The following is a 13,148-nucleotide window of genomic DNA, read 5'->3' on the forward strand; positions in this document are numbered from 1 at the left end:
TATTTCATACAGCAGCAAACACAACATAAGGAATGTGACGGCACAATGTTAAGCAGCACCCAGCTGCTAATTCCAAGGCTAGAGTTCGAGTGCACCCATGGCACTCTGTGGGAGAAAGTTATAGCAATCTGTGTCCTTAAAGATAAACCAAAAAACAAATAAACACATTGTCACTAAGTCAATTCTAACTCGCCTAAGTCCATAGGACAGAGCAAAACTGCTCCAAAAACGCACCTTTCTCCTGTGCAGAGACTTGGGTGGGCTAGGAAACTGTTAGCAGCTCTGTGCATAACCCTCCCACTAGGCCACCAGGGCTCCAGGAAACTCGAAAGGGCAGTCTTATTCTGTTCTATAGTCCTCTTAGTCAAAATCGCTGCAATGGCACAAAATACCACACATCAATTGCTCACCAAGCCTCTAGGATGACATTCCTGGGTGGAGCAGCCAATGAACAGAGAGGACCTTGGGGCTGGCCCCATGAGACACAATGCCCCTCACTGACCCACAGTGCTACGAGGACGGCACTGGAGACACAGTGCGGAAACTGTGCCACCAGAGCAAAACATGAAGGGAGTGCCAACAGAGCAGGAAGGGGAGGAAAGCAATAAAGTACCCAAGGAATCCCAACAGGCAGGGCTTGGCACTACACGAGATCCAACTGGAAAACATTCAGAAGGGTCAGCAGACAGACCTGGAACTACTTTTGGACTTTTTTCTTTATCTCACATCTATCCATAGAAGACAGGCAGAATTACCAATCCTGAGGAAATAACAATGGGGCCGACGGCTCCAAGGGGACATGGGAGAAGAGAGGAGGAAGGGGGTGAAAGGGAGGGGGAAGCCAATAAACCCAGGGACAAGGGAATAATTGATATCTAAAATTGATGGTGAAGAGGGCATAGAATACCTGATGGGGTTTCATCAAGTGCAATGTAGCCAAGAGAAAGTACTGAGAGTTGAATGAAGGTTGAACATGATAGTGGAACAGGGCGGAAGTAAAAAGAAACAGAGGAAAGAACTAGGAGGCAAAAGACATTTATAGAAGTATAAATATAGGCATGCACATAGTAAATACATTAATGTTAGGGACACAGGTCTATATATTTATAGATTAAGTATTAAGGTAGCAGACACTGGGTCTCTCTCTACTCAAGTACTCCCTCAATGCAACAACACTTTGTTCTAATAACCTGACATTCCGTGATGTTCACCTTCCCAATACAATCGCTGAAGTCAAAATGGGTGCATAAGCAAATGTGATGAAGAAGGCTGATGGTGCCCAGCTATTAGAAGATAGACCATCTGGGATCTTAAAGGTTTGAAGTTAAATTAAGCAAGCAGCCATCTAGCAGGACACAACAAAGACCACAAGGAAAAATCACACGAGCCTGTGATGATGAGGTATACACAGTATCAAGTATCAGACATCAGAAGACCCCAAACAAGCAATCATATCAATGTGAATGAGGTGGGTCAGAGTGGAGACCCAAAGCCTACATGTAGATAATTGAACATTCCTTCACAAGTCTCAAAAGAATGAGACAGCCAGGGTGCAGCATAGCACCTACGGAACACACAACATTCCTCTAGTGCTTTAATGCTACACAGACACACACACACACACACACACGACTCCAGTTCTACTTTACAAATTCGGCTAGACCAGAGCATGTATACTGGTACAGCTAAGAGCTCGCTTTTGCGCTCTCTCTCTCTCTCTCTCTCTCTCTCTCTCTCTCTCTCTCTCTCTCTCTCTGTCTCTCTGTCCGGCTAGACCAGAGCATGTACACTGGTACAGCTAAGAGCTCGCTTTCGCGCACTCTCTCTCAAACACACACACACACACACACACACACACACACACACACACACACACACATGCACACGCACACACACATCATGACTCCAGTTTGACCTTACAAATCCGGCTAGAAAAGAGCATGTACACTGGTACAGCTAAGAGCTCTCAACACACGGAATCCAGGACAGATAAACCCCTCCTGAACAATAATGGAAGTAGCGATACCATGATGTTAGGGGATGGTAGGGGAGAAATGGAGAACAGACTACAATGATGAATGTATAACCACCATCACCCCCTACAGGGACAAACAAAAGAAAATGTTGGGTAAAGGGAAACAGTGGATGGGGTAATATATGAGAACAATTTTTAATTTATCAGGGGCTCATGAGGATAAGAGGGTGGAGGGATGAGGGGGAGGGAAAAGAGAAGAGCTGATACCAAGGGCTCAAGCAGAAAGTAAATGTTTTGAAAATGATGGTGGCAACATATGTACAAATGTGTTTCATGCAATTGATGCATGTATTGTTATAAGAGCTCCCAATAAAATGATTTATTAATAAAATAATTTACCTTTGCATATTACCGCACAGTCTTTTAAAACAAATCTTTTTTTTAATGGTTACCTATGATATCATTTGTGGAATATACCTAACTTTACAGGCAATTCCATCATTTTCAGAAATTTACATTAAGTTAAAGTTTCCTCACTTATAAAAAATTATAAACAATAACTCCACACCTGTGATTTTTCCCTCATTTAGGGCTATACTTCCACCGTAGTATAAACAATGGTTCACGGAACAAAGAAACAGATGGACTTGATTAAAAATGCCAATCCAACAACATACACATTTGAGTCTATAACTTTGAGTCAGTTCATTAGCCTCTTCAGTTCCTTATGCATAAAATGGAGATACTGTATATCTCCACATCAGATTATTGGGGGTTAATAAGATAATGTACTAGCACACTTATAAGAGCATCTGACATTCAAAATGCTACTGCTTTTCCTATGTAAATATGTATTTTATAGCTGTAACATATGAAACCATATCCCAAATCAGGAATCCCAAAAAGATTATTATAAACATTTTTAAAGCTCAAGACATATTGTTAAATCTCCTTTCAAGAGGCTATCCCTTTTACAATACAATCATTATATAAAAGCTTATCCATAACCTTTACAATGTCATCACTATGTAAGAGTAACCACAAAAACAAGTGAATGCTTTTAAAAGAGTAATATTAATTCAGCGTTTTTACATTTCTTTAGCAGAGCAGGTTTATTAATTTTTCCTAATGTTTTACTAATTAGTTGTATCTCTTCTTCTGAAAGTATTCTATTCAGATACTGTGCATACTTATCTGATAATCTTAAGGTCTAATTTTTTTTGACAGGTATTAAATCTGTATCTATTGAGGATAAGTAAGAGAACCTTCTTCTACAAATTTGGCTTCACAAATTACTAACTAGTTCCTAAACCTCTGGACTTTGCCCCTGAAATGTTGCCCTTTAACCTTTTCAGAATACTTGATATACAATGAGACCATGGGTTTACATTAAAACATTAGTAAAATTAATTAGTTTGTAAAAGCTAAATAATTATGAGATTTGAGGTTTTAGAGCTCAGTATCAGATAAAAATCGGGATAACTGAAATGTTTTCCATTATTTGATGAAGTAAAATTTTACTTTTAAAATACTTTAGCCAAGTTACTTTAGACATTTAGAATTTAAGTGTACTTTTATATTTCAGAACTCTTAAGATGGAGGACAATGCAAACCATTATTTGAAAACATGAAACTGCTCTTACTAAGTGTACAGCATGATCTATTTCTTCAGTAGTTACACCTGGCTTAATCATCCCAGCAGCAATGTCCAAAACTTCTCTAGCCAGCTGTAAAAGAAGGAAACATAATGTAAGGTAGAAACTGGAATCTGTACCTTTTATACTAACTCAGATTTTGTATAAGATTTGGAAAGTGGATCTGCCTTTGAATAACACAAGCCTACATTTTCAACCATCCTTTAATTCATCTAAATGAGCTAATTAAAACAGCGTAACAATTAAGCCCGGCTGATGTCTATGTAGAAAGGTACATCTTAAGTAATCTAAAGAAAACTCAATGGAAGGATACTGAGTTCCCTCACATTTCTGTTATGAGGGAGGAGGGAAGTAAAAGAATAGATGAACAATTTTCCGCAAATAATAAGTAAAAATATAAAGTCTTCAATATTACCTAAGAAAATTGCTATCACATAGCTTTAAAATTATTGCATGAAAACCTTAAGGACTATTTCTAAATAAACAACACTGAAGTACATAAATTATTTTTCCTTAGAAAAAAAAACTGTTATTTCAGTTTTATTACCAGCCACAACTACATATTTTATAGTTATTTCACAAGATTTTTAATCAAACCCTATACAAACCTAAAACTTTATCTTATGATTACTTACAAAAATAAAATGACAAAATATCATCTTTTTTTCTTAAAATATATGGATAAAAAATTACTGTCAACAAAAGATTACTTGCTATGTTAATTTTCAATAGGCTACTTAAATAGGTATCAACTGCTTTATAAAATTATATATCAACAATTTAATGAAATGAAATTAAGGCTAGTCATCCTGTTGCAATATAATATCACATACCTTCATATACCCACAAATTATTCCTCCATGGGGAGGGAAAAAAAATCCTCTTACCCTACATACAAGTCGCATCCCTTCTATATCTTCAGATGAAAGTAATTTAATTTGGGAAGTGCCTTTAAGAGCCTGCTCAGATTCAGACATTCCTGAAATGGAAAAGTGGTAAGTAAGATAAAAATGAACAGAAAAGACATATATCCTGAATATTATACTAATAGCCAAGTCTATTTGAAACAATGTTATTTCATAATTTGGGATGATCTAGTTAAACTTTCTCCCGTCAATATTGTCAACATGAAAAAAATGCTTGCTAATAAAGAAGTTAAAGATTTCTAAATAGCAAAAATTCAGATTAAAAATCAACCACTATTTGTATAGTACTTATACTGTGTCACAAACAGTGCTCAGTAAATGATTACCACTTGAAGAGTAGCATACAATATACAAAATTCTTTCGTAATCTTCATCTTATGAAGCAACAATATATCAGCAATTGATGGATCAAGTATATTCTTCTTTATTGTCTTTAAAAAGGTTATCTATGTCAGTGTCCTGAAAATTGCAGTTTGTGACCCATTAGTGGGACTGTGACTAACATTTTAAAAACAAATGAAATACAAAATATTAGAGTATCATTAATAGTAGGGTTCAGTATGATTATGAATTAACTGGCTGTTATGTTAATTTACATATACAAGGAGGCTTCAAAAAGTTTGTGAAAAAATAGAATTAAAAGATAAGTATTTTCCACGTGTTTTGAAGTCTCCCATGCATACACATTCAGATAGATCATAATATGAAAAGGCATTTTCATTATCAGTTACAGGTCAGGAACCCTGGTAGCGTAGTGGTTATGCATTAGGGTGCTGGTCACAAGGTGAGCAGTTGAAAACCACTAGCTGCTCCAAGGTGGAAAGATGCGCTTTCTAGTCTCTCAGAGTTATAGTCTCAGAAACTCACATGGGCAGTTCTACCCTGTCCTACAGGGTTGCTGAGTCAGTATCATGATGGCTGAGATAGTTAAGGTTTATTGTGCCAACCTGGCCGATAAACACATGTAGGATAGATAACTGAAGGGCAGAGAGAGAATTGGCTCGGTGAGCCTCGCCTTTCTAGTTCTCAGGTCTCTTGTTTTCTGATGGTCGGACCAGGGTGCAGTTGCCTTGCCAGTCCCCTCCTTCAGCTTGCAAGGCTCATTTCCTGAGAGACATCCCTGAGGAGAAGCCACATGGACCTACCCCGATGCAGCCCTAGGTGCTGGAGCAGCCGTGTGGAGACCCCTGCCAGCACTGAGATGCTTACATGCTCACTGATTCAGCTTTCCTCCTACAGTCGGCATCATTGCATTTGTTTCGTGAGATTGAGGACTACAGATCGGTGTCAGACATGTGAGCTAATGTTGGATTTATGGGCTTGAGCAACACTGGGTTGGGATGTTTTCTTAATGTACACTTTCCCTTTACATAAAACACTCTCTGATACATGAGTTTCTGTGGATTTGTTTCCCTAGTTTACTCAGACTAACACAGGGCAGTGAAAAATACTCAATTTTAGGTTAAAAAAGTTTAAAATAATGCTATTTTAAAAATGTACTGATAAAATGACTTAGCCTAATTCTAGTTATTAAAAAATAATAAATCATAAGATAGGCAGGACAAACAATCTGGAGGAGAAAACAATGGGATGGATGGTTCAGTGGAGACTTTGGAGAGCAGGAGGCTGGGGAAAGGAAGTGGTGTTAACAAATCCAGGGACAAGGCAATAACTAGTGATCCAAAATCGATGGTGAGGAAGGTGTAGGAGGCCTGGTAGGGCTTGATTAAGGGCAATGTAACTGCGCTGAATCACTGAAATCCAAATAAAGGCTGAACACGATAGTGGGATAAGAGGAAAGTAAAAGGAAATAGAGGAAAGAACTAGGAGGCAAAGGGCATTTATACAGATCTAAATACAGGCATGTAAATATATTTCTATATGACGATGGGGAAATAGATCTATTTTGCATATATTTATAAGCCTAGTATTGAGGTAACAGATGGACATTAGGCCTCCATTCAAGTACTCCCTCAATGTAAGAACACTTTGTTCTATTAAACTGGCATTCCATGATGCTTGCCTTCCCAATATGAACACCTAAGACAAAGCGGGTGCATAAGCAAATGTGGTGCCCAACTATCAAAAGATAAAGGCTTGAAGATAAACAAGAGGTCATCAAGCTGAGAAGCAACAAAGTCCACATGGAAGAAACACACGAGGTTTTGATGGAATCAGTATCAGGCATCAAAGAACAAAAAATCCTATCACAGTGAATGAGGAGGAGTGTGTGGGGGGGACCCCAAAGCCCATCTGTAGGCAACTGGACATCCCCTTACGGGTGGGTTACAGGGAGGAGATGAGCCAGTCAGGGTGCAGTGTAGCAACAATGAAACATACAACTTTCCTCTAGTTCCTAAATGCTTCCTCCCCACATCATGATCCCAATTCTACCTTACAAACCTGGGTAAACCAGAGGGTGTACAATGGTACAGATAGGAACTGGAAACACAGGGAATCCAGGATGAAAGATCACTTCAAGACCAGTGGTGAGTGGCGATACTGGAAGCTAGAGGGAGGATGGGGTAGAAAGGGGAAACAGATTATAAGGATCTACATGTAACCTCCTCCCTGGGGGATGAGCAACAGAAAAGTGGGTAAAGGGAGACATTGGGCAGTGTAAGGCATGATAAAATAATAATTTATAAATTATCAAGGGTTCATGAGGGAGGGAGTAACGGGAAGGGAGGGGGAAAATGAGGAGCTGATGCCAGGGGCTTATGTGGAGAGCAAATGTTTTGAGAATGATGAAGATAAAGAATATACAAATGTGCTTTATACAATTGTTGTTATATATGGATTTTGATAAGAGTTGAATGAGCCCCCAATAAAATGATTTCAAAAAAAAAGAAAAACTAGAATGGAAAGATGATGTTTTTCCAGGAGCCTTTTGAAGTCCCATGTATGTGTAAGTAAATATATAAGAATCTAGGGGTGCACATATATAAAATACATTCTTCCCTTTAGGCAAGCATCGAGCATCTTGCTCTGAGTGTGCCCAGTGGCATTTGTTGTCTGGGAAGCTTCTCTTTGGTCACAATGAATTTTTTCATAAAAGCAGTTTGCTCAAACCTCATTTTTTGGGATGGCTGATTTAAGAGAATAGCGTGCAGCTATGAAATTCTGTTTCCTGCTTGGGAAAAATGCCCTCAAATGCCCCAGAAACTGTTGTGATGTTGAATACAGCTTACAAGGACAGTGCTATGGGAAAAACCTCAAGCGTACGAATGGTTTTCTCATTTGAAAAAAGATGTAAGGTTTATTGATGCAAACCTCATTCTGATGTCCATCAACTTCCTGAACAGATAAAATATCAACTTGTAGTGCATTTGGAATTTGTCCCATCAGGTAGATTCCTATTTAGAGAGGTTCTCCAAAGATTGCATAACAGTATGCTACAAAAAAATGCCTCATTTGTGGCAGACAGGGCTGGTTTTACCACCACAACCATGCACATGCTCACGCAGCCATCTCAATAGGCCAGTTTTGAGCAAAAACAGATGCGTCTCTTGCCACACGCATCTGATTCATCTGACCTCACACCATGTGAGTTCTTTTCATTTCTATGAATGAAGAGGTACATGAAAGGACAGCTATTTGATGATACAGAAGAGATGGGAAAAAAAACAAGGGAGGCGCTACCAGTCATCTAAACAGATGAGTTTTAAAAATGTTTCCAAGAACAGATTGCCAATGTGATAAATGTATTGTGATGGAAAATACTTTAAAGGTGATAAGGTTGTTTTCTAAAATAAATTTAAATATATAGCTCTGAGAAAAGAATTCCATTTTTTTATTGGGTACCCCATCATATATCAAATAAAATACACAGGGGACATAATTATGGATATTTCTCCACAAGCCAATACCAAACTTCCTGCTGACCACGGAGAATGTTTTATCACCAAGGCCATGTTTCTCAGCAGCAACTATGGGAGGGCCTTGGAGGACCAGCCCTCAGGGAGTTAGATGCTAGCACAGCTGCTCCAGGATGGTCTCATTAATCCCCTCTCCCCTCCCAACCTTAGGGACAGTATAAAAACACTTCCTTGCTTAGAGGGCAGAGCAGACCAAACACTGACCCCGTCAGCCACCACAGGATGACAAGCAGTACTGTAGTACTCTTTAAGAATAAAGTCCATGTCTGGCAGAGTGACCCCTATTTTCTCAGTTTCTCAGCACCTAATAATTGAGGACAGTCGTGAATCAGGGTTTCACCTCACAGACTGTAAATCTTTACAGGAGCAGAAATCCTCATCTTCCCCCAAGGCTCAGCTGGCAGGGTTGAACTGCTGACTTTACAGTAAGCAGCCTAGGCCAGCAGGCTCTAATACTCAAATGCCTCAAGGGATTAGGTTACTGCTTTGAGGGTTTAAAACCATCATCTCAAGGAGAAACTAAATCTATCAGTATCACTCAGCTCATAAAGGCATTGTTTGTGGTAGAATGAAATTTCTTAATATGACTTCTGTAACTCCAACTAAATTATTGGGTGGGAGTATGCAAACCAATGGCCAGAGGTTTATTTTGGTTTTTATGCATGTGCTCTAAATCCCATTTGGGAATGGGCTGTCTTTGTTACATTAATAAGTCAATCTCTAACATCTAAAAAGCACAGATTAGGACAAGCAAACATACAAGCAGAGACAGAAAAGCCTAATGCCAAGCCACATCGAGATCTCCAAGAAACCAGGCAAAGAGCAGTGACTAGACAATGCTGACAGCGGAGGGAAATCCTCCCTCTAAAATCAGCACCCAGAACGCAGACTTCTAGCCTCAACAGTAAGAAAATAATTTCTCTTTCTTGTTGTTATCCACTTGCGGCTACTTCTGCTAAAGCAGCACTAGACAACTAAGGCCGGTGCAACACACACACACACACGTTCCTTAACAATAAAACAACCATTTTCCTTATTACACTAAGAACTCTTATAAATTAATAAGGAAAATCTAGTAACTTAATAGAAACAATAAATACTAAGGGTATGTACAACAGTTCAAATGAAAGATTATACAAATGATTTTTAACATATGAAAAAATATTCACCTTACTTATATAAAAACTAAAATATCACAATGCTAGTTTTCTTCTCCCAGACTAGCAAAGATCACAAAGCTTTATGACATTGGGGTAATAGAGAAAAGAGACGCCTGCATATTGTAATTTGATAATGAAAGGGCAACATTCCTGTAATTTGAAATTTCTCTGAAAATCAAAATTATCTAAATTCCTTGATAGAGTTAATTTACTTCTGGAAATTAACTTATCAAACTCACATGTGCACAAAGTTGTAAATATAACAATATGTATTGCAGGGAGGGAGAAGAAAACAAGAGGAGCTGGTACCAAGGACTCAAGTCGAGAGAAAATGTTGCTGGCAACATATGTATACGTGTGCTTAATACAATTGAATGGTGGGTTGTTATAAGACGTGTAGGAGTCCCCCAATAAAATGATTAATTGAAAGAAAAAATATACAGATTGCAGTCAAGTTGGTAGAAGTAAAAAAAAAAGCCTACAGAAAATAAATTGATCAACTACCAAGAGTCTGATTTAATTAATTTTAATGTGACCACCTAATGAAGTACTACATCATGAAAATGAGAACACTTATTACTTAAAAACTGAAATTTTTAACTATTTCTAGAGAATGTAACAGGGCGAAAATACATTACACTTGTATAAAAGTTGTGAAGCCAACTGGTAACTGGGGTTACCTCTGGGTAGTATTTCCTTCCTTTAGACATAACCTTTTCTTAAATAGTTTTTAAAATATTGGCTAATTTCAGATTTAAGAGTAATAATAGAGTAATGAAATTTTGTTTCCTCAACAGTATTCTATAACCTGGACTTTCTTTTCTTCCAATTTACCTGAAATTGTGAGGGTTAGCTACGTTTTCAAAATAAACCCAAAAAGGTGGTTCCAAAAAAAGTGGTTTCCCATCCCCCAAAGAACAAAGTAAAGGTAAATTAGCTTAGCAGACAGAGCCACACCATCTCGGCATGCAGTACTAGTAATTCCACCATACGATTCAGCTTAATTTGTGTGTACAGACCCTAGGTCACACTGTCCCACTAGCCTGCCATGCAAACTACGTGTCTGCTCTGGGCTGTTCCTTATCTATCACCTATAAAATGGAGAAGACTACAGAAAATACCTCAGGATAAAGTATTCAGTGGAATAACAGAGAAAAGGACATTATTGTTAAGCATAAACAAATACCAGTTCTACTACCATCATCTCATTATTACTTCATCACTATCCACACCAACATCATTACTATTACTATTCCTGTGTCAGCCCAAGGTGTCTAATTAGACATTCACTCAAAGCCTTCAAAAACCTGTTTTTATCTAAACAGGAAACGTTTAAGTAAGGTAAAATATCACAATAATTTTTCTAATGTAGAACTTAATATAAAATACAGTTATTATTCTTACTGCAACCATAACAGCTATGTAAAACATGGTTTTAAAAATATGAAAGATGGAAAAAGAATGCTAATTCTCTTAAATGTTCTTGTATAACTTGAAAAATCAAGACATTTACTGTTATAGGAAGCCCAACACAATACTTTCCTACTAGAAAAACACTTTTGTATTTATTTATTTACTTACTTACTTATTTGCTTTTGGCAGGAGTCATCAAGCTCACAAACTGAGGAGGAATAAAGAACCAGAATAGCAGACCTTACCTAAAGGATGATCGGCATAATCTGGTCTTTGAATACAACTTGGCACTGGTCTCATTGGCATCTAAAGAAAAATGGGGTTAGTTGGTCAAAATGGATCAAAATGTGGAAGTACTTACATTACTAAAATTTTGCTAACAAAGAAAATGAAACTGAAAAACACAAGGGGGGAGCATCCAAAAGATTTTTATTTAAGTTTAAAATGGCTTTTTATAAACCATTAACAGATATCTACTTCACACAGATTAAACTTTACTAATGCCTATCTCTCCTTTACTAGGGATGTGTAAGGCAGCCCATGGCCAGGGCTAGTGAACAATTTTAATTATGTATAGTGCTCAAGCTACCAAACATTAGCATATTTTACCATCACTTTAAAAAAAAAAATCAAGCCAGAGAGCATATAAAACCAGGCATCTAAATTCCCCTTTTATGATTGCTAATTGTCCCTACTAACGGGTAAACCATACAACATGAAATTAAAACACAAGCTCCTCTGAAATTTAATCCTAAAATTATATGGCTTCTCATTGGAAGAGAATTAAAAGTAGTATTTTTACAAAATTGAAAATCTTAAACATTGGGTTAAAAGAATGTTACACTGTTGTTTACTCACCAGAGGATAATGGGGCCTGAGTTTACCAGTATACCTATAACCCGCCCAGGGGTCGGTGTTAATGTCACTTTCTGTTGTCCAAGCAGAAACTTCTCGTTTTGCCTTTTCATCTTCTGGCAGATAAATAGAGATAAATGTATAGTTCTCATGTTTAGATATAAAGGTATAGTGCTCAAGCTACTGAACATGAACATACTTTATTGTCACTTAAAAATAAATAAGCATTAACAAAAAGCACAAAACTTCTACCTTAGCATAGCTAAATCCATTACTTACTGCTGTATTCACAACCTTTATGATTCTTTGGGTCTTAGAAGAAAAATCCCAAGATAAACATATTCTAAGTTTTGTACAATATCAAATAAGAACAGCTTGTAAAGCTTCTTTCCTTAAATATATGTATTCTCTCTAAAATGTCAATATTTAAAAGTCCATTTTAAAATATGTAATCTGAGCCCTAGCAAAACTGTACCAATTGAAGTCAGATCATTTCAAATGAATGTTGTGCTCTTACTTAAAGCAACCAAAGTAAAAAAATTCAAAAGTCCCCCTCGCTTGTCGAATGCCTTTCAAGTCAATCTTTGGAAATGGTAGACGTATCATTGGTTTCTGCAGAAAGAGGTTAATAGAATGAATGCGGGATAAAGAGTGGGGCATGCACACACATGCACACACCCAGGGGATGAGCTGGTAAAGGTACTAAATACTCAGAACAAATTTGAAAAAACAATCTCTCACCCATGCAGTCACTCTTTCTCACTCGTGTACTGTTTAATATATCTCACTGTGCTTACTTTACTAAAACGCACCTAACAATCCTTTCCACAACAGATGCTCTGTGGTGTCTGATGCAACCTCAATGATTGTACTTCTTTTCCACAAAGTAAATCAAAGTACAAACATAAGACTTTGAATAGCAGGAATTCAAGTCCCTTCTGAAACATCAGCCTGTATTTATATACCTCTCAACGTACACACAGCTATTTTGGATTAATGGCATGTTATCCTAAATTTGCAAAACCAGATTTCACAATAAGGTGAGGTCCATGAAGGGAGTGCAGAAGAAGTGAGACAGAATAGTTGGGGTCATACAATATTAAGTTAGAGAGGATCCTAAAGAAAAGCCGGTCTGTTTTGCTGTATTAGGGATGAGGAAGAGCGAGGAGGCCCGCCGCCTGTGGGCAGAGTGGTGTGGGAATGCCAGTTCACAGGCAAGCACTCCTCTCTTCCCCACACAGGCCAACAAAAACATCATCGTTCTGCTGCAGCTGACAAGAATGCAA

The 13,148-nt window shown here is 37.7% G+C and overlaps 1 protein-coding gene across 2 annotated transcripts in view; it reads right to left on the reverse strand.

Moving 5' to 3' along the window:
* The window catches only part of METAP1 (methionyl aminopeptidase 1), a 60,533-nt gene that overhangs the window by 19,632 nt on the left and 27,753 nt on the right, over positions 1-13,148 (reverse strand). For both annotated transcript variants that reach the window (XM_075543998.1, XM_075543997.1), the window contains exons 3-6: positions 11,866-11,978; positions 11,253-11,313; positions 4,518-4,609; positions 3,619-3,702 (exon numbers count right to left, since the gene is read on the reverse strand). In XM_075543998.1, the coding sequence (XP_075400113.1) occupies positions 3,619-3,702; positions 4,518-4,609; positions 11,253-11,313; positions 11,866-11,978 (350 nt within the window). The remainder of the gene's footprint in view (positions 1-3,618; positions 3,703-4,517; positions 4,610-11,252; positions 11,314-11,865; positions 11,979-13,148) is intronic.

The sequence above is a fragment of the Tenrec ecaudatus genome, chromosome 3 (assembly GCF_050624435.1).
Source record: "Tenrec ecaudatus isolate mTenEca1 chromosome 3, mTenEca1.hap1, whole genome shotgun sequence".
Lineage (NCBI taxonomy): Eukaryota > Metazoa > Chordata > Mammalia > Afrosoricida > Tenrecidae > Tenrec > Tenrec ecaudatus.